The sequence below is a fragment of the Denticeps clupeoides genome, chromosome 19 (assembly GCF_900700375.1).
Source record: "Denticeps clupeoides chromosome 19, fDenClu1.1, whole genome shotgun sequence".
Lineage (NCBI taxonomy): Eukaryota > Metazoa > Chordata > Actinopteri > Clupeiformes > Denticipitidae > Denticeps > Denticeps clupeoides.
In genome coordinates this window covers 17,288,335-17,309,071 of record NC_041725.1, presented here as the reverse complement: position 1 = coordinate 17,309,071, position 20,737 = coordinate 17,288,335, and the positions used below count along the sequence as shown (strand labels likewise).

The 20,737-nt window shown below is 47.4% G+C and overlaps 3 protein-coding genes across 17 annotated transcripts in view; 2 read left to right on the top strand and 1 right to left on the bottom strand.

Annotated features, from left to right (window-relative positions):
• LOC114768997 (cyclin-dependent kinase-like 5) overlaps nucleotides 1-2,164 on the top strand; it is a 39,334-nt gene extending 37,170 nt beyond the window's left edge. For all 4 annotated transcript variants that reach the window (XM_028961637.1, XM_028961638.1, XM_028961635.1 and 1 more), the window contains one exon: nucleotides 105-2,164. In XM_028961637.1, coding sequence (XP_028817470.1) covers nucleotides 105-458 — 354 coding nt within the window. In that variant the 3' untranslated portion in view covers nucleotides 459-2,164. The remainder of the gene's footprint in view (nucleotides 1-104) is intronic.
• Nucleotides 1,285-4,807, bottom strand: LOC114769001 (retinoschisin-like). 3 transcript variants are annotated; one of them, XM_028961643.1, is made up of 7 exons: nucleotides 4,679-4,807; nucleotides 4,511-4,536; nucleotides 4,225-4,402; nucleotides 3,380-3,521; nucleotides 3,108-3,303; nucleotides 2,648-2,820; nucleotides 1,285-1,593 (listed from the first exon to the last, which is right to left on the bottom strand). In XM_028961643.1, the coding sequence occupies exons 1-6, from the start codon at nucleotides 4,722-4,724 to the stop codon at nucleotides 2,668-2,670; spliced, it is 741 nt and encodes a 246-aa protein (XP_028817476.1). In that variant the 5' UTR covers nucleotides 4,725-4,807; the 3' UTR covers nucleotides 1,285-1,593; nucleotides 2,648-2,667. The 3 variants fall into 3 exon arrangements, 2 of the variants coding, with proteins under 2 accessions (XP_028817476.1, XP_028817475.1); XR_003743171.1 differs by having other exon boundaries at nucleotides 1,289-1,593; nucleotides 2,179-2,820; XM_028961642.1 differs by having other exon boundaries at nucleotides 1,289-2,820.
• A 3,853-nt stretch (nucleotides 4,808-8,660) lies between these two features.
• On the top strand, nucleotides 8,661-20,167 carry LOC114769002 (AP-1 complex subunit sigma-2). Of its 10 annotated transcripts, none has more exons than XR_003743172.1 (7): nucleotides 8,661-8,812; nucleotides 9,212-9,390; nucleotides 13,829-13,937; nucleotides 14,027-14,164; nucleotides 14,741-14,771; nucleotides 16,738-16,860; nucleotides 17,046-18,101. XR_003743172.1 is itself a non-coding variant. In XM_028961645.1 (7 exons), exons 1-6 carry the CDS (start codon nucleotides 8,810-8,812, stop codon nucleotides 16,788-16,790), a joined length of 513 nt encoding a protein of 170 aa, XP_028817478.1. In that variant the 5' UTR covers nucleotides 8,661-8,809; the 3' UTR covers nucleotides 16,791-16,801; nucleotides 17,536-18,101. The 10 variants fall into 10 exon arrangements, 8 of the variants coding, with proteins under 8 accessions (XP_028817478.1, XP_028817480.1, XP_028817482.1 ...); XM_028961645.1 differs by having other exon boundaries at nucleotides 16,738-16,801; nucleotides 17,536-18,101; XR_003743173.1 differs by lacking the exon at nucleotides 14,741-14,771 and having other exon boundaries at nucleotides 16,738-16,801; nucleotides 17,536-18,101.
• Nucleotides 20,168-20,737: the final 570 nt, after the last annotated feature.

Genomic DNA, 20,737 nt, shown 5'->3' with positions numbered 1-20,737 from the left:
AGTTATTCTGATGTCTCAGACATGCCTTTTTTCTGAAGTCATAACCGTGTAAATGTGCTGACTGTCTTAGACTGTCTCTGTATCTGTGTGCCCTGTCCCCTCAGAGCCAGCCCCTCAAGTCGTTGCGGAGGCTGCTGCACCTCACCACCTCGTCCTCCAACCAAGCCGTCCCTTCTGAACTGCGTTTCCAGCCACTGCCCAACCCGCCTTCCTCCAAGAGCGGGGGCTTCCCTGAGTCACGAGGCGTGATCTCCACTCAGCCCAAGAGTCGCCAGGGAGCGTACCCCCTACCCGGACAAATGGACTCTAGCTGGCATTCCTCAGCTATGGGGCGCACCGAAGGGAACCCCTATCCTGACCAAATGGCGACCAAGGGTGGTCAGAATGGTCACGGCTTTAGTCGACCTCAGCGCTCGCGGATGCCAAACCTCAATGATCTAAAAGAAACTGCCCTTTAGAACAAACAGAACTCTTATCTCAGACACAGCAGCGCCCTCTGCAGCACAGGAGGGCTGAGTGCACCGCACGTCCATGGTGTTTGAAAGCACTTTTCTCTCAGAGGAAAAGGGGTAGGCCTAATATATGTCTTAATTATGTTTTTTAAGATTCCATATTTGATAGACTTTGTAATATATTATTTCTCTAATCTTATTTTTTGTTATTAAATAACTATGTTACAGATAATAAATATATGTAAATGATGATTTAAGATGTATAGAATAAGTGTGAGAGCTTTAGTTTCTACATTATAGACCAATTATACTTATATATTTCATTAAGGGTATATAACGTTTGTGTATGAGTATTTAAGTTTATAGGAAGTTCAGCTTTTGACCTCAATATACATCTCTTCTTTAGTCACGTCTGAACTGTAAGTATCCAAATAGGGCTTTCTGTCTGTAAAAAACACGCAGATCTGGCAACAGAAACTCTTTTTTTTTTTTCTTCTTCTTCTTCTTCTTCTTCTTCTTCTTCTTCTCTCTTCTTTATTTTTAATGGACAGAGCATCCTGTGCCATCCAACAAATAAATAAGCTGCCATGACACTATAGCGCCGCCTGCTGGTCATGAGCTGCCAACACGAGTGCAGGGAACTGCTCCATCCATGCCAAACTCTGAATAATGCTGGATATTTGCAGTCAAGGTCTGCTTCTGACCCAAGGTTTAGCAATATTGTCTCTATATATGTAAGCTTAAAAAGGTTTATTGTCCTATTGTAAAAGTATTTCATGTAAGAATGTTTTTGCACCATGTATGTACACACATATATATATAGAGAGAGAAAGAGGTTTATATCTTGGAGTTTTATTTATTCGTTGACTTTAAATTGTAAAAGGCCACTGCTAAAATATTAGATTAGCATAAGTACAGATTTTTAATAATTTAGCAGTCTATTCAGGGGTGACATTTGCAGCTTTAGAATAACATGTTTGCCCTAAGATTCCGTTGGTTTTGGTTACTTTTTATGCCAGCAAAATGCCGCCGACAGTTCAGTGCTGTGATGGATTCCGTCAGATGTTGAACCTGCTGGTTTTAATGGAATCATCTGAGGGTTGATCGAAGTTGGATGGTCGAGGCCATCTGCCGTCAGATGCTAAAATCCCAGGAATTTGATGAAAAAACGAAATGCAAAATTGAATTAATGCCAAAATAAATGAATTTCACTCTAATGGTGCACTTTAAATGGACACGTTTAGATAAGGAATCTAGGCTTCTCACTTCAGTGATCATATGAATGTGTCTCTCGCTGGACACCACTTCTATTGTGTTTCTGTCTAGTATATTCAGTACTTATATCCAGCGTTAGGTTTTGTTCCAGGTCGGTCAGTGTGATGACAGTGTGTACAACTCTTTATTTCCTGAGACGAATGTCTTTATTTGGGGAAGAAAACTGAAGTGTATTATATTAATACCAATGTGTGCATATTTCCTTGGTAATAATAACCATTTCTATCAGTCTATCGGCCACTGAACTCCAGCTAAGTGTCGTGTCGGTGTTTTGTTACAGACACGGGCGTGGGCGAATAGCACACCGCTAGATTTTGTTTACTGTTCTGTGGGGTATTTGGTTCTATATTTTGTTCTCTGCATCGAGGGATGGTTTACACACACACACACACACACACACACACACACACACAGACCACGACTCAATAAAAAAAAGTTCAGACTCTCGGACCTCTGGTGCTTACGGACTCGTGCAGTTGAAATGCAGCATGACACCAGTGCTTCTGTGGCCCTGTGTTTCTTCGCTGCATCACAAACAGAAAATATGAATATTCATCCGCATCTGTCCTGCCGTGCAATCGGTTGATTCCAGTTGTGCCGTTCATTCCTCTTCATAAATGGCAACTTTCAACACATTTCATTCTTTAAAGTTGATGTTCGTGGCTTTATTTCAGGACATTTGTGGGTTGTAGGTTTCCAGAGAGTAGAAAACAGAGTTCACATCGAGCACACACACATTTACACAGAACACACACACACGGAACACTAACCTTGACTTTGGCCATCATGAATACACATCTGACTATTTCACTTTCACTACGACATCACATTAGTTAATCATACGATCACAAATGGCCATGAATCCCGCCTCAGCACCCAGAAGCGAAGGATACGGGTAAAAATTTGGGGAAGGTTCTTACGAAGGGAGGGGCTCCGGTGCTCAGAGGCACTTGTTCATGCAAATGAGGAGCTCCATGCGAATGCCGATGCGTGTGTGCCAGCCGAGGGGCAGCAGGCGGACGTACCGGGCCACAATGGGCGGCCGCAGCAGGTTCTGCACAGTAGAGGAGCGGTCCGAGTTCCCATAAAACACCTGGAGGGAAAAATGAATCAAAGAAATCTGAAACGCTGCAGCGGGAAAAAGAACCTGCGTTCAGGTTTATGGTAAATCGAAAGGTTGCGGGTTCAACTCCTGAACCGCCAAGGTGCTCCCCACACACTGCTCCCCGGGTGGATTTCATGGCTCACTAAGGGTGATGGTTAAATACAGAGGACACATTTCACCGTGACACCATGTGCTGTGCTGCAGTGTTTTTTTTTTTTTAGTTTGTTTTGTTTTTTATAGAAAAGATCAATATCAGAATTTTCCCATTCCCTCACCCTGTTGTTCCCAGTGGTGTCCTTGTAGTAGATCCAGTTGAGGTTCACGTCACTCCGATACTGGACGCTGTATTTGGTCATCCACTCTTCAGCATCGCAGCGGCCCTGGGTCAGGATGCCTGACACCACCTTCACCTCCTTCAGGTCTATCTGTATCCACTGGGTGGTGTCCTGAATCTTGGAGAGCCAAGCGCACCTTGAGGGAGCAGAAGACTGGACGTTGGTGGAGGAGCATGATGGACGCAGTAATGTGGCCGCGGCGGGAGACTCACCCGAAACCCTGGCTGTTGAGACGAGCCTTGTTAGGAGTCCAGGAGGAGAACCAGCCCACATACTGGTCTTCATTGGAGCAGCTGATCTGGTCCGATCGTACATAACCAGACTCGAACCCCAGGGGTTTGTGATAAGGACACTCTGCGGGAGCAAATTAAATACCTGAGATCTTCCAGAACTCTGTTTTGAGAGGCAATCTAATGGTGTTCAAGAGTTCATGTTTTGCAAGCCCCCGCTGGAAGGATTACATCTTCATCCTGGAAATCCACTTAAAGGAAGCTTGTCCTCCAAGTTCAGCACAACCTGGCGTTTCATAGAAAGTCACAATGAAGGACTGCATGGGAATCTCGATACTGAGCGGTCATGAACGCACTCATTATAGAACTGAACACATTTCTACTCCCCTGAAGCACTAATTCCCGGCAAGAGCTCCGTGTTTTAACCCCGTCCTTCTGTAATTTACTATCGAATTTTACGTCTAGTGATGGAAAGGTGAATATGTCTAATTAAACTGTGAAATTCGGGTCTTGTCCTGGAAATGGACTTCATCGGAACGACCGGAACCGGCAACCAATCCACATCTCCTCCATCCGCCGGCCCCCTCACTCCTGCGGCCTGCTGTGTTGTCACGCACTCTTTTTTTTGGGATTGGTAGAAGGACAAGGTCCTATTCTGGGCCCTGTAATCTGTGCATCACATAGCTGCACAAGTAATAAGATTATCGAGCAGCCTCCGGCCTCCCTGCTGCCGCATCCTGCCTCGCCCTCGCTTTCCCGGCAAACGTCGGAGTTATCGCTGGTATGGAATAAGGTGGTTTTTCCGGGCCTGCTCTGGTTCTCCTCACCTGGCATGCACTCCAGGAAGTGGCTCTGAGGTGGCGCGGGCCTGGCCGAGGGCGCGGCGGAGGCGGGCGCGCCCGTGGGGCCGCCGCCCTCGCAGTTGCACGTGCAGGATCTGCCGTTAAGCGGTTCTGCGGCCCCCTCGGGCTCCTCCACCTCCTGGTTCTCCTCGCCGCCCAGCTCCTGGAACCCACAGCACACGCCCGGCGTGAGTAAGGTGGCACCGAGGCGCAAACGCAACCCCCCCCCCAGTGAAGAAAAAGCCAAAAGTATGGAGTGAGGAGCTCTTACTTCCTGAGTGTGAACTCCGGTCAGGGCTGCCCGGGGAGATATGGAGTGGGGGGAAAGAGAAATGAGAAAATGAGGGAACCTAAATCTCTGGGAAATGCAGCAGCATTTTCTATATCGTTTACTGAGGAATCCGGAGATGGTCTGTGGTGAAGACCACCGCACACGTACCTGCGGTCAGGAGCAGAAAGGCCAGCAGAGCGACGCGCCTCGCCATGATCTCCGTCGTCTTCCCCGCGCCCAAATGCGGGAGGAGCAGCGGCGCCCGCGGCAGCCGTGCTGGATTAGGGTAATCCACCGAGCTCGGAGAGTCCTGGTCTCTCCACCCCTGCCAAAGGTGCTGGTCCAGAGAGGAAGCTCGACAGTAAGTGGGGTCAAGGTCACATTTAGAACATGTCATGTCTGCATGTTCATTAAAATGGTAATGATTGTGCTGCTTTAATTAAGGCTTCTGATCAACACCAAAGACCCCAGAAGAAATGATTAGAACCTGGAGGAAAAAAAACATAATATATATAAGAATAAAATTTTTTATATATATATATATATATATATATATATATATATATATATATATATATATATATATATATTATTTTTATAAATTTTACATATTGTATGTTTTTTATATATTATATATTTATATATTATAATATTGTGTGTGTGTGTGTGTGTGTGTGTGTGTGTGTGTATATATATATATATATATATAACAATTTTTTCTTTGTCTAGCACAATCTCTGAGCATGCTCTTAGCTGACAAGTTAGGCCTTATCAGGGCTCTTAGTTTTGTAAACTCAAAATTCTATAGAAATCGAACGAGAATTGCTGGTGTCTTCCTCTTGTAAGTCGCTTTGGATAAAAGCATCTGCAAAATAAAGTAAAGTAAAATAAAGTAAAGTAAAAACAGGTTTCACATGGTGCTGAATTATGTCGGCATAGACAGTTTTTAAAGCGATAAATTGTTTTGTGGAGGCCGATCAGAACTGTGATCAGAACATTTTTTTTTCTCTTTAAACGTAGGACAGGACGTGTTATAACCAGGACTGTTTTTACATATATGTACAGTACAGGCCAAAAGTTTGGACAACTTCTCATTCAACATGTTTTCTTTATTTTCATGACCATTTACGTTGGTAGATTCTCACTGAAGGCACCAAATCTACGAATGAACACATGTGGAGTTATGTACTTAACAAAAAAACATGTTTTATATTCTAGTTTCTTTGCTCTGATTACTGCTTTGCACACTCTTGGCATTCTCTCGATGAGCTTCAAGAGGTCGTCACCTGAAATGCTTCTCCAACAGTCTTGAAGGAGTTCAACACCAGAGGTGTTTAGCACTTGTTGGTCCAGCTCACCCCAAACCATCTGGATTGGGTTCAGGTCCGGTGACTGTGGAGGCCAGGTCTCCACTTTTTGTTAAGTACATAACTCCACACGTGTTCATTCGTAGCTTTGATGCCTTCAGTGAGAATCTACCAACGTAAATGGTCATGAAAATAAAGAAAACACATTGAATGAGAAGGTGTCCAAACTTTTGGCCTGTATTGTATGTGTGTGTGTGTGTGTGTGTGTCCTGGCACATATCAGGCACAGGCTCTGGGTTTATCCTCCCTTAATTCACCTGGTTCAACCTTTTCTTGGCCTGGTGTTCTGTGTCTTCTGTGACTCCTTTTCGCTCCTTCTGACTCCTTTTGGGACCATGTTGAAGATAAAGCCCTTTTGGTTCCCCTGCAGAACCCCTTTCTTCCTACCGTAGCTTGTTCGTGTTCATCACTGATCTGCATGCATAAGTGTTGCTTAGCAACCTGCTGCAATGGTACCCCCTGTGTGGAAGACCCATTTCTGATATTGCCTGTCGCCCGCGTGTAAAAATAACAGCTTTTATCCGTCATTCATAATTCATCTGCCCATCAGGAGCTGAAGAGTCCATTCACGGTTGAAGCAAGGCTCTGCACCGCAGCGTGACGGAGGCGCTCTGCTGGTGCTTGGCCTGATGTTTCGTGATCTTCCAGGCTCGGGACTGTGTTGTATGCTGCTGAAGGCCTGATCATCTTCAGGAAGGGTTGGGATGATCCTCACTGCTCTCTTGTTTCCTCCAGACACGGATTCGCCTTTAGTACCTGGAGAAGAACCACGGCAGAGTTCCATGCTGATGGTTTGTGGTGCTGTCCTGCAGGAGACACTAACTCGACAAATCCTAAACTACTGATAGAATTCCTCCGTTCAGAGTGTTTTATATTCATATTTTGCGGGAGTAGCGCCCTCTAGTGGGGAAATCAGATCCCTGCATTCATTTTTCAAAACAAGTGGCTTTTATTGAAATCCCAACCAACACTAGGAGAGTTCCTACAACACACACCCACAGCGCAACGTCCTGGCCGATGGAAGTCAGTAGAGATAATGGTGATCATTCGGACGGTTCCGGGAGTGTCACCATGGTGATCAGGTGTGTGGGCCAGATGGGAAAGGGCGTGACTAGGTGACGGCAGCTGTTCGCCCTCACGGCTCTTCAGGCCGCAGGATGCTGTTCGCGGTCTGTTTTTGTTGCCCGGCTGCCTCTGTGTGTGTGTGTGTGTGTGTGTGTGTTATTGCATGCGGAGGGATAACAGAATAGCTTTATTCCCCCCGAGCAGGGAAACGTGTTCTGCGCTCACTGATCTCCAGCGTTGTCACCGCAGCGTAAATCACTGCTGAATCGGGTTAGAATAGTAGTTCGAATGCATCTGCACTTGGGTAAACAGTAATGGCCTTCGTCGCTTGGATGTTCCCGGCCGCAGATTCACGTCACGTCATCAGCAGCCTTTAAAACCACAGCATGTGTCCTCTGCATTTATCCCATCACCCTTGGTGAGCAGTGGGCAGCCATGACAGGCACCCGGGGAGCAGTGTGTGGGGACGGTGCTTTGCTCGGTGGCACCTCAGTGGCACCTTGGCGGCTCATTATTCGAACCAGGAACCTTCTTTTACTTTACTTTACTTTGTTTTGCAGACGCTTTTATCCAAAGCGACTTACTAGAGGAAGACACCAGCAATTCTCGTTCGATTTCTATAGAATTTTGAGTTTACAAAACTAAGAGCCCTGATAAGGCCGAAGTGTTAGATTTGTCTGAAATACTTTTTTAATAAGCGGGTTTTCAGCTGCTTCTTAAAAGTGGTGATAGTCTCGGCTAGTCCACCAGCCAGGGACAACAACGGAGAACAGAGTTGATTGGGATCGGAGACCCAGTGAAGAGGGAATTTTCAGTCTCATTTCATTTGCCGATCTAAGAGAGCGTGCAGGAGTGTAGCTGGGTAGTATTGTATTGATGTAGGACGGTGCATTTACAGCCCTGTAGGCAAACATCAAGGATTTGAATTCAATGCGACTTCTGATTACGGGGCCGCGCCCTTAACCACTAGGCCATTGGATAAATGCAGAGGACACATTTCATTGTGCATCACTCACGGTCACTGTCACTTTCAACCAGTAGTTACAGGGGCTGTCCTCCTGGAGACACTCAGGGCTCAGGGACACATTGGTAGTAAGGGGGGTTTGAACCTTGTTTTTGCATTCGGGCATCACGGTTTGGTTCTTACCAGCCATTCAGACTGCACCGGAGCAAAGTCCCATCTGGCGGACCAAAATAGATTCATTATCCTTAATCCGCAGTGTGGACGTAATCTGGTTAATCGGGAAACTCGGTGGCCAGTTTATTAGGGACGACACCCTGGACGGGCGCACGATGGCGCTGTCGCCTCATTTCCCACACGTCGGCAGACGCCAACACGCAGAAAACGAACCATTTATTGCATTAAATCATTTTAAGACGGCTTGTTGAGGAGAAACGAAACGTTTAGTCAAAATGTAAAGTGAATGTCGAGGAAGCTCCTCGTTTCGCAATTAATGGATAAAGTGGCGAATAAAACGTCAGAGTTTGAGACAAGTTACGTTTTGATCTGTGTGATCTGGTTTAGAAAAATCCGAATCCTGACGCTTTTATCCTTCAGATAACATTTGACGCTGACAATGACATTGGGCGCGACAACCGTGACAGACGCGTTCAGCAGCCAATCAGAGCCCGACCTGCGTCGCCCCGGGGATGTAGGCGGGGATAACGGTGAAGCGCGACCAATCAGAAGCCGACAAACTAATCCCCAAACCAATGAGGAATTAGCGGCCATCTGACGGCCTTTCGTGGTGCGTCTTGCGAGACAGAAAGGCAGGGGCGCCGCAGACGGGGGTCCGCTGTGAAAACCGAACTCGTGGCTCGGGCATGCCGCTCTGATTCCCGCCGAGAAGACTTCTCTCGCACGCCCATGGTGAGTCGCGACGGACATGTCGCGAAGTGTCACCGCGTGTTGCTGTCTGCTGTCAAAAGTGCCAATTTACTCCTGACGCAGCCAGCGGGGCATCAACTCTTCGAAAACGGAGGGCTCGAGTGGACTCTTAACTTTACCCTTTTTATTATTGGAGAGTGTTCGTTTGTATTCGTATGATTTGTAAACAGCTGTTATAATAATAATTATTATTATTATCGGGAAAAAGGTCGAATCCACGCAGATCATCAGAGGTCTTTTTTATTTAACATGCACAGCTCATCTCTGGGCGCGTCTCGTCTGCATGTAAATGCCTGGTGGCGTCCCTGCTAATGGATTTATTTTCCTAATTTCTGTTCTGCCCACCACCCCCCGGGGTCTCCTCGCCTCTCCTCTCCTCAGATGCAGTTCATGCTGCTCTTCAGTCGGCAGGGGAAGCTGAGGCTGCAGAAGTGGTACGTGCCCCTGTCTGACAAGGAGAAGAAGAAGATCACCCGCGAGCTGGTGCAGACCGTGCTGGCCCGCAAACCCAAGATGTGCAGCTTCCTGGAGTGGCGAGACCTCAAGATAGTTTACAAAAGGTCAGCGGGTTCCTTCTGGTCCATCTTGGGACCAGAAGGAACCACAGTGATAACATGTTGAGATGTGACTGGGCACCAGCGGATGCGTGGTGGGCGGGGTCGGAGGAGAGGTTGGCTCTTAGAGCGGCGTGACGCACATTGAGGCGCACATAGCGGTGCCACTCAGTACCCGGGTCCCCAGTCGGTCACCACTGCCGGTGCCACTCATTTTCTGAACGGTTATTATCAGTTATATACACAACTTTAACATATTCATCACATGACCTTTTCATTTAAACCTGATGTTTACACACAGGCTCTCTCGGAATTGAAAAAATGAAGATCATCACGGTGGCTTTTGGGTCATGTGGGGAATCCGCTGTGTGCGTTTATGCTGTGCATCCGCATTTTTAGTCACAGTGGTGACACTATAATCAGATTATTTGTCACATATCCAGGCTAAATGGGAACGATTAGATATGATATATGACTCAGTGTTTCATATGGACGCTGCATGCCTTCTTTGAGAGTACAAACATGCAAAATGCCTAATCTGATGCATGAAAATGATCACCACTGATCTATTTTTGTGTGGTTTTAGTTTCAGTTACAGGTCCTCATGTAAATGTGACATTTAGATTGTAGCTGGACATATATTATATATTAATTATATATTATTACATTGTTATTACATTATTACATGGTAGTAGGTAGTAGCCTAGTGGGTAACACACTCGCCCATGAACCAGAAGACCCAGGTTCAAATCCTGCTTACTACCATTGTGTCCCTGAGCAAGACACTTAACTCCAGGGGGGGACTGTCCCTGTAACTACTGATTGTAAGTCCCTCTGGATAAGGGCTTCTGGTAAATGCTGTAAATGTACATTCCTATGACTTTCGGTCACATTGGGTCACATGATGCCAGGGGGGCAGAGAGAAGGGCATGAAATGGTTCTCCCTTGTTAGTTACTGAACCCTGGCCTGGCAGAATGCTTTTTTCTGAATGTTCTTGGACGGCTGGTCTTAAACAGCCAAGGTTGTTTCGTCTGTTGAGTGTTTGGCTCGGTGCGTGGGGCGTGGATTTCAAAGCAGGAGATGCAAAGAGGGATATTTTGAGGGGAAATGATGAGACTGAGAAGATGTGATGGAGCCAGTAGGAAGAGACTGTGGTTGTGCTTACAGGGATGTGTTTTGACTGATGGTCATGCTTCAGCAGGTCCACGTTATATGTTCTTTACAGAAAAGAAGCAAAGGAATCTCAGGCTGGAACGATAACCTTGATGGATAAGTTTGGTGGGTGGAGCTTGGCCTCGGCTTTGGCAGGGTATTCAAATTGTGTGGTCTGTGTGTTTGATATCTGCACCACCGCTTGTTGGTTGGATGTTCTGCATTCCTGTGAAGCCAGACTTGGGTCTCTCAGCACGTACAAGCCTTGACCCCTCACCCCTGCACTGTCTGCTGTTTGAAGGGCCGGTCGTATCAGAGCAACGTTTTCAAACAACCTCACTTCAGACCTTCTGTTCGTGATCTTTTTAGGTGCTTTCCCCAGGTTATGATACAGTAGTTATGGCACAGAGTTACACTAGAAAAAGAGCGTCTGGTTTCATCAGCAGGGGACCGGGCGGTTCCTCCAAACTTCAGAAAATTCTGTGGATGGCGGGTCTTATGAAGGAGTACGAGAAGAGATGCGCTTCCCTCCGAGGGGCCGCTCGACAGGTGAAACCATCCGGCAGCAGATGCGGCAGAGTCACAGGGGAACAAGCATCTGGGAGACTTGACGGCAGACCAGCTGCTGATTTACACGAGAAGGATGGGGGGGGGGGAGACCCACTAGGCTACTACCACCCACTATATAGGGGTGGGGTGGTAGTAACCTAGCGGGTAACACACTCACCTATGAACCAGAAGACCCAGGTTCAAACCCCACTTACTACCATTGTGTCCCTGAGCAAGACACTTAACCCTAAGTTGCTCCAGGGGGGACTGTCCCTGTAACTACTGATTGTAAGTCGCTCTGGATAAGGGCGTCTGATAAATGCCATAAATGTAAATGTAAATATAGGGGATAGAGCTGTAAGTCGAGCTGGACACATTTACAGCATTTATCAGACGCTCTTATCCAGAGCGACTTACAGGGACAGTCCCCCCCTGGAGACACTCAGGGTTAAGTGTCTTGCTCAGGGACACAATGGTAGTAAGTGGGGTTTGAACCTGGGTCTTCTGGTTCATAGGCAAGTGTGTTACCCAGTAGGCTACTACCACCCTCTTACGACACGAACAGCTTTTTAAACGCTAAGCTTTCTTTGCTCGTGCTACAAGTGCTGGACTAAGAGGGAAAGGAAACGTGCGGGTTCGAAACATAATCGGCAGAGTCCAGCCTCTGTTTCAGTCACGACACCAAATAAGGGGGCAGGCGCTTAAACAGAAAAACGTTTTATTGTAACGAAGGTCAAACAAACATATAGGGATCTACTTAGGGTAAATGGAAGAGGAGACGGGGAAGGCACACTCACACTGGCACACTCACACACACTTCACCCACACATAGACAGAGTCACACTCACACTGACTCCCACAAGAATTCTAGAAGTAAAGTGATTGTCACTTGTGATACACAGCAGCACAGCACACAGTGCACACAGTGACATGTGTCCTCTGCATTTAACCCATCACCCTTGGTGAGCAGTGGGCAGCCATGACAGGCGCCCGGGGAGCAGTGTGTGGGGACGGTGCTTTGCTCAGTGGCACCTCAGTCGCACCTTGGCGGATCGGAATTTGAACCGGCAACCTTCTGATTACAGACTAGGCCACCACTGCTCATGGTGGCCTAGGGTAGACCCCTAGCAGGCCACGCCAGGCCAGCAACCATACGCTCGCTACACACTCCTGTAAAGGAGGGAAACCAGGTTCAGGGAATCAGGAAGGGGCGGGGCCTGCACTTAGTAATGGCGCCCAGCTCACACAGGACCGTTACAGTTTCACCTCCTCAGCACACATCTTTGCATCTCTCTCTCACTGACGACAGCGACGATGAGGAATTGCAAATCAAATTAACATTTCATTGAAAAATTTTATTAATAAATCAAATTTACATCACTTTTACCAATCATCGAAACAAATTTACAAGCGAATCACACGGAAAGGATAGGTACTATAGACCAGAAGTTTGTGTTTGCTGACCGATCATTTACGTGGGAGCTCTATGAATAATAAGCCTTCATAATACGTCTATTAATAATAGGGTCTGCTACCTCGTCAATACGACTTGCGAAACAATGAGCGGGTGGGGCCTCACTAAATCACATCAAAGTGAACTCTATTGTGATCTCACCATATACCATTACACAGAGAGACGAGATTTTAAAAACACAAAAACAAGAAAAAGGACATTGTTCACCGACCCGTAATACAGTGCAGGTTGAGACAAACCAGGCGCACATGTGGCAGCAATATGATAGTATGTGTGGGTGTGTGTGTGTGTGTGTATATTATGGTATATAATATGGTATATACTATGATATAACATGATAATGTGATTCAATATAGACATGGGTGTAAATAGCCAATTTGGGATTATATGGTCCCAGTGTGACAAACGTACTTCTCTTGTGAAACAGCATTGATTTTATGCTGCGGAGGTCCATGTGGTGTGTTTGGACCGGCCAGTTAATTCCGAAGCCGCTGTGCAGGAATCCGTCGATCCAGGATCTCAGCTGTGTTCCCGGCCCAACCTTAATCCTCTTACCGCTCCCCCTGCTCTGGGGTTTGTGGGATTTGACAAGCGGGTCATATGCTGAGTTAATTCCTGCAGGGAGAGGTTTCATGTGAAGGAAGGCGTGGAATACAGTGTGGTCTTGATGGAGACGTTCGGCTCCCGTGTGTGTGTGTGTGTGTGTTTTGGGGTGAAAACGCTGCATCAGCATTTTGTCGTGAGTGGAAAGGCCATATATCAACGTGTGCCGGGAGGCGATGGTTTTACTGGCTGCGGAAAAAAAAATCGGAGACGCTCCTCGTGTCTTCAGACACACACACACACACACACACACACACTTGCAGGTTGATATTTATAGACGTGAAGACGTGTTTACACCGTTTTTTTACAACGTCAATACATTTACATTTACATTTACGGCATTTATCAGACGCCCTTATCCAGAGCGACTTACAATCAGTATTTACAGGGACAGTCCCCCCCTGGAGCAACTTAGGGTTAAGTGTCTTGCTCAGGGACACAATGGTAGTAAGTGGGATTTGAACCTGGGTCTTCTGGTTCATAGGCGAGTGTGTTACCCACTAGGCTACTACCACCCACTAGAGCTCAAGTGTTATTGACATTTATTGATCATTTATTGGTCAAATAGCACAAATGACCTCACCATGCTCTACACTCCATATTATAATTGATGCCCATGTGACTGTTGTATTAATATTTCTCCCATTCCTTTTGTTTTTTGTCAGATACGCCAGTTTGTACTTCTGCTGTGCCATCGAGGACCAAGACAACGAGCTGATCACCCTGGAGATCATCCATCGATACGTGGAGCTGCTGGATAAGTACTTTGGCAGCGTACGTCTCCCTGCCTGACGCGGTTTTAGACGAAGGCCCTCAGCGCCACGGGCGGTTGGCCTTATGAGTGTAAATACATGTGACCGCAGGTCTGTGAGCTGGACATCATCTTCAACTTCGAGAAGGCCTACTTCATCCTGGACGAGTTCCTGCTTGGCGGGGAGGCTCAGGAGACGTCGAAGAAGAACGTGCTGAAGGCCATCGAGCAGGCCGACCTGCTGCAGGAGGTATGCTGCTCCCTCCCCTCCTCGCTGGGGGGCGTGGCTCGTTGTCACGAGCGTCAGGACGTTTCTACAGCCAGGAGCTCACAAACAGAATAGTTCATCGGAATGGATTTCGGTGGGGGAGGCGGGACCGGCCACCCGGTGTCACTTCATTCTCCATCATGCTCTGGTGCTCACCATCCCCTCTAGAGGTGTAAACCGTCAACGATGATCGATTTCTCTACACCGCTTCACATGATCTATCATCGCTTTCAAATATGAGATGACAGTTAAGGCCTTTTTTTCCTGCCGTTCGTGGACTGAATTCCAAAAGCGTACGCACAACGTTTGGCTGCATGGTCCGAAGGGGGTCAAATTCCTTGCCGTCAATTTCTACGGAAATCCCGACAAACGTTGAACGGCGCCACAGTCACTACCGGCACTACTTTTTATCTCAGATTTTTATACGGCCGCCAGAAAATCAGCAGCCAACGTCATCATGATGCAATCGATTATGCTCCGCGTCCGTGCAGAAACGTCCACGTTACGGTACAACGATTGTGGGACTGATTTCAACACCCCTAATCCTCTCTCTTCCAGAACCTCGATTTTCCGACCCGGCTCTTCCCAGGTACGGATCCGCTCCCGCTCTCACAGACCTGACCCCCCCCGTAGCTAGCGTGGCAGCTGTAGCGCGGTAAATGTTTAGCCACTGGCAGAGCAAAGGTTTTTCCAGCGGGCCGGCGACCGCGTGAAATATTCCCCCCATGTTGTGTTACCACAGGCGAGGTCGCGCCGGCGGCTGGGAATCCTTTATTGCCTCCTCCGCCCTGATTAGTACAATTAGGCTCCGCCTAGCAGGCGGGCGTGGGCGCGGAGTAAAGATTGTGCCCCATTATGGAACGATCCGCTCCTGGGACGGCGCTCCGTCGCCGTGTCCGCGGGGACACAGTCCCCCCATTGTCTGCCGTGCCGCGCTCAGAGAGAGAGAGAGAGAGAGAGAGACGACCCAAATGTGCAGCGTGCTGAGAGAGGACCGCCGGTGGCGGGTGGAGAAGCTCTCAGGCCGTCGCCGGTGCCAGCGCGTCGACCCATTCTGGTCTGGCAGCGTCGCAATGTCGCCTTCGTCACCTTCGAAATTAATGTCTCATTTTTGACGTGGCACAACTGCATTTATGCTAATTAGTAGGCGTACATGAAACAAGTTTACATTTAACGGAATTTACCAGATGCCCTTTTCCAGAGCGACTTACAATCAGTAGTTACAGGGACAGTCCCCCCCTGGAGACACTCAGGGTTAAGTGTCCTGCTCAGGGACACGACGGTAGTAAGTGGGATTTGAACCTGGGTCTTCTGGCCCCAGCTTTTTACGCATTTATCCAACAGCCCAGCTGAAGTCCCAGGCCTCACCACACTCCCACTGACAGGACGGTCAGCAGATATTCAGATTAAGGCCTCTGATTGGCTGGGTTTTCTTTTATTGAACCCAAAACGTTTTATTGCTGTTGGACATCTTTTGTACCTTCACCGGGAGAGCTGCTGTCTGCATCTAAACTGCCGATCCCACCCCTACTAACAGTGTCACCAGCGTGACAGGGTGGGAAATGTGCTGTGGTCCGGAATGAGGGAGTGGGGCCACAGCCACTAACCGTACACCAGAAAATGATCGACAGGGTAGGTGACGTTGTGAAAAGTGCTGTAGGTCATTCATTTCCTCCCGGAAGTGACTCCGCCCACCCTGCTTTAATCGGTGACATATTATCCTGGAGAGCCTGTGACCCTCTGTCACGGTTTTCGGTAAATGATCTATCGTTCGTAAAACTCAGTCCCGTCCTGTCAGTCTGTCGACCCCCGCGGAGGCCTTATAAAGCGCCACATGAGAGGTGGAGGCGTGGTCTGGTCCCCGCCGCCGGGCGCCAGCTGCATTGGTCGGATGTGTTGCCGACGGCGTGATGAAAAAAGAACTTAATTCCAGTCTTTATTTGCAAAATCGAATAGCATTTTAATTTTTAATAAAGGCTGAAATCAAATTTCAGGCAGCGGCATGAACCTGGATTCAGGGAGGTACTGTCCTGGCATGATGAAATTCTGCCACAGTTTTTCATCAAGATGTTTTTCACTTTCATAAACTATTTTCATTTGAATGGTTATCAAATGGCTTCATAATTCATAAAAACACCTGATAAAAAGAACAAATTCTTCAGCATTTCAGGCCTTTTTTTTTTTTTTAACCCTATCAGGCCTTAACTAACCGCCGCATTCCATGCACGCTTGATGCGAAGAAAGTTATAATTCCCGCAGAGAACATAACTCCCGGTGTTCGTGAAAGAGGTAGATTAGAGCTGGGACTTGGGGCTTTAAGCCATAAGTGCTGCGCTGTGCTGCTGATGCCAGATAATTAAATTGGACGAGGTGGACATTCCACGTGGAATTAAGACGAAACTGTTTTAATTAGGATTTAATGGGAAAAAAAACGGCGTGTGGCGGCGGGCGTTGTTGAAATGTACGCAAACCGGGCGTCCTGTCGGCATAGTGGCTCCTCAGCGGGGCGGGGCGGGGCGGGGCGGACCTGAGGCATTAATCCTCTTCTCTTGCAGGGACGATGACCCCGAATGTGTCTGGCGAGTCGTCTGGACTTTTCCAGAATTAAAAAACGTTGAGGTGAATTCTGGAAATGAGTAGAGGCACCACTAGACCGAGAACCCAGCCCTGACTTTAGAACACAACAGAGCCCTCTGAGAGTGTGTGTGTGTGTGTGTGTGTGTATCCCACCCTAGACTGTGTGTTTAGTACTAGATTATTACGCTAGAGTTTCCGTGTGTCTGTGCTTGCAATTGTGCTTCTTGGGGTGATATTTTGTGATTGCGGCGAAGAACCTGGCTTATTGTGAGTAAAACACACACACACACACACACATACCTGCTTCAGGTTTCGCATGTGATGGCGGTATTTTTCTGCCACAGTGGCAGGCGAGGGAGGGTTCTGTTGGAATTTTTTTGTTTGTTGCACCACTTGACCAAGTCAAATTCCCTTGCTGTTGTTTTTTTTTACTTTTGTAAAAAATATATGACAATAATAAAATACGGCACATTGTTGAGGCACATTTGGTAAGTACTAGATTACTCTTCTTGCATAATTAGTTGTTCTGAATACATTAATCGTTGCTCCTGTGTTCATTCGTCACTACTGGAAGACAATAGTGGCGTCAAGATTATTAGTTCTGACAGAGTTCATGTGTTCGAGCATAAATTAACACAATTTTTCAGAAATAAAAATGACAGCATGTGGGTGGGTGGGGCCAGCTGGGGTAGTGTGGGCGTGTCCTTTGCCTGCACTGTTATGTGAGCTCTATGTGCTTCTCCTTCTCTCTCTCTCTCTCTCTCTCTGTCTCTCAGCCTCGACATGAGTACTTTAATGTGCCTGTGTACTAAACGGCCACCGCCCGGGTCGTCCTTCCTGCATGCCAGGTCCCTCCCACTCACTGCATCTGACCACGCCTCCTTCTGTCCTGCATCGTCACCATCAGTCACCATATCGCTTCACTCTGTTCATCACACACAGAACACGCTGTTTCTGGGTTTAAACACACACTCCCCCCCAGCATCAGTGTGTGTTCTGTGTGTCACCTCTTCACTGGGACGTCACCCGGATGGACCGTCTACATTAAAACCGAATATGAATTGGACGTTTCTGTACGGCTGTGGGCTTCTGTTCCTTTCATGTTTTGTCTCATGCTTCATCTGTCACAATTGTGCGGTGTGTGTGTGTGTGTGTGTGTGTAGCTGGCCGATGTTATTCTGGGTGATCGTTCTCTGTTACTGATTCAGTTCGGTAATTGAATAAGAGGAGAATTTCTAGCGTCTTTTCACCGCCTTTGTCTGACCGCTGGTCAAATTTGATGTATTTTATGTATTTTACATGAATCCTAAATGCACAATAAATATCACACTACTGTAATTCATATCTGCATGTGTCTACAATGGGGTTCTCTTTTTTTTTTCATTGTTGAAATTGTTGAATTATATATATATAATTCAACAATTATTTGTTCATTTTCTGCACTTAAGCTGCAGAACCTGAAGTGCCGTGTTCTTCCTACAGGCCGTGAGAACGTTCCACTGAGAAGGGGAGTTCGCGTTGTCTCAAAGTCTGAATTAGAGAATACAGACCCGTGACCTGTGACGACCGTATCACAACTGTACCGAGCATGTTAAATAGCTGTTGCACAACTATTTAATGCTGTACGCAATTTTTACTCATAAGTTGCATGAGTAGAGGGAGTATGACAACACGCATCTGTACTGCAAAATCCGTTTTCACTGTGGCATCAGGCGCGAAACGGACACCGTGAAACTTCGTCTGGGTCAGGTGACTTATTAACCCGCATGCATGGGAACACAGGAACCCGGTGGGGACCACTTCCTGTCCCCAAAAAGCCCCACGCTGGCAGAAGGGGAACTTCTTAATCCCTGACTTAATTATCTGTGGAGGAAGAGTCTTGCTGGAGGCGGGGATTAGGCCGGTTTTAGGATGCATTAGGAAATTAACTGCTCCGTTTTAGGGGCCCCCTTCGCTGCATGTGGCCTGATCCTCAGCAGACGGGTTTTCATCCAGCATCGAAGCCAGAAGACACAGAAGTCACAATGTGACAAAGAGTCCCTGGTGGAATTATTATGGGCTCTGTGAAGTGGTTCTGGTGGAGGAACCATGTGGAGCATCTTCCGGCCGGTTACTTACATTTACATTTTACATTTACAGCATTTATCAGACGCCCTTATCCAGAGCGACTTACAATCAGTAGTTACAGGGACAGTCCCCCCCTGGAGCCACTTAGGGTTAAGTGTCCTGCTCAGGGACACAATGGTAGTAAATGGGGTTTGAACCTGGGTCTTCTGGTTCATAGGCGAGTGTGTTACCCGCTAGGCTACTACCACCCTACTTGGTTAGACAGGCACAATGTAGGGCTCCTTTAAGGAGTTTAAACCGAGTCAGTCATGGACTCAGCGTGGTCTGACCAGAGCTCTTCTGTCCTGGACCTTCCCATCCTCTGAGATGAAAGTGGCTACAAAAATGCTCCTTTTTACCATTTCCATTTGAAAAGCTCTGTTAAGACATTTTAATTTTGAGGGGATTGTATGAAGGGGAATGAAAAAATGATGGTGCCCTCACTCTTCTTCTCTTTGCTTTGTGCTCAACGTCACATCAGGATGCAAAAGTAAGTATTTCTATTGACATTTTAATATACAGTATGTCACATGATCACTAGGTCACACACATGGAGCAGGGATGGTCATCTCCCGTTAGTGTGTCTGCTGTGTGTGTGTGTGTGTGTGTCACCTTGACTCCCCCTGCTTCCTACTGCAGGAAGGCGAGACTCCGCGGAGCGTCCTGGAGGAGATCGGCCTGACATAAAGACCACCACTCTCCACCCGGCCCACCAGCTCACACTTCACAGCCCACCAGCCTCTCTGTCTGCTTAAAGATGTAGCTCTCACACACACACACACACACACACACACACCACTGTGCTTCATTTTGTTCCTGTTTCGTGTGCATGAACACACCTAAGACACGATGTAGCAGCATTACAGCAGAACACGACATGTCCATGTCCATGTCGACCATGTCACCCGGCGTCAAAGGGAAGGAAACATCCGTCCTCCACGCGTCCTCCCTTTCTTTTTCAGACAGGAAAAGGACGTAAAAAGGCATTCAAAAAAAAAACTAGATTTCTTTTATTTCTGCCTTTTTTGATTGTTGATCAGGATTCTGGTAGGGATTTTTTCTGGAAAGCACAAGAAAGCGTTGATGTCACTGCCTGGACGATCCTGGAAATGGTCTGCTGTCACTCGTGGTGAACTTCTGCTCATTCTGAAGCAGCGTGAGGATCCAGTTCATGTCCTGTTCATCTGAGACTGATGCCATGCACACACACACAAACAAAAAGTGTTACTTGTATGTTGTCGTCACAGTGAACCAGTGCAGCAGTGATCGGTGTTCAACCCGGAAATAAATTTGTTTACAGCCGCTGCCCGTTGCTGGTCAGTTCATGTGCAGAGCGAAGATTTTTTTTTTTTTTTAGCCCTCCGTTTGGTCAGGAAATGACAGAAGCGAACAACACGCCCCTACGAATTTAATCATATTTATGCTTGAATTTGACCCCACGTGTATAAATTGTTTGTGTGTGTTCGTATTTTTTTCGTGACCATGTTATTAGCGGCCAATAGCAGCAGTAAATACACAAACATGAGGAAAAGCATCAGCAAACCGGATTCCGGTTCCATGTCAGATGGGCCACAGCGAGTGGCAGTGCATTGTCCCTGACTGTAGTGAAAGTGAAGTGATTGTCATTGTGATACACAGCAGCACAGCGCACGGTGACACAACGTATTTAACCATCACCCTTGGTGAGCAGTGGGCAGCCGTGACAGGCGCCCGGGGAGCAGTGTGTGGGGCACCTCAGTGGCTCAGGATTCGAACCGCTAGACCACCGCTGCCACAGTAATTAGCGAACTTCCGGGTGCACGCCTGTCATGGATGCCCACTGCTCACCAAGGGAGATGGTTAAATACAGAGGGGCAGCGGCCCTGTAATCAG

Coding starts and splice junctions, on each gene's coding strand:
- LOC114769001 (XM_028961643.1), bottom strand. CDS start 4,724: ATGGCGAGGCGCGTCGCTCTGCTGGCCTTTCTGCTCCTGACCGCAG. Junction 4,403..4,510: donor CCGGAGTTCACACTCAGGAA/GTAAGAGCTCCT, acceptor TGTGGGTTCCAG/GAGCTGGGCGGCGAGGAGAA. Junction 3,522..4,224: donor CTTCCTGGAGTGCATGCCAG/GTGAGGAGAACC, acceptor TTGCTCCCGCAG/AGTGTCCTTATCACAAACCC.
- LOC114769002 (XM_028961645.1), top strand. Junction 9,391..13,828: donor CTCAAGATAGTTTACAAAAG/GTCAGCGGGTTC, acceptor GTTTTTTGTCAG/ATACGCCAGTTTGTACTTCT. Junction 14,772..16,737: donor TCCGACCCGGCTCTTCCCAG/GTACGGATCCGC, acceptor CTTCTCTTGCAG/GGACGATGACCCCGAATGTG.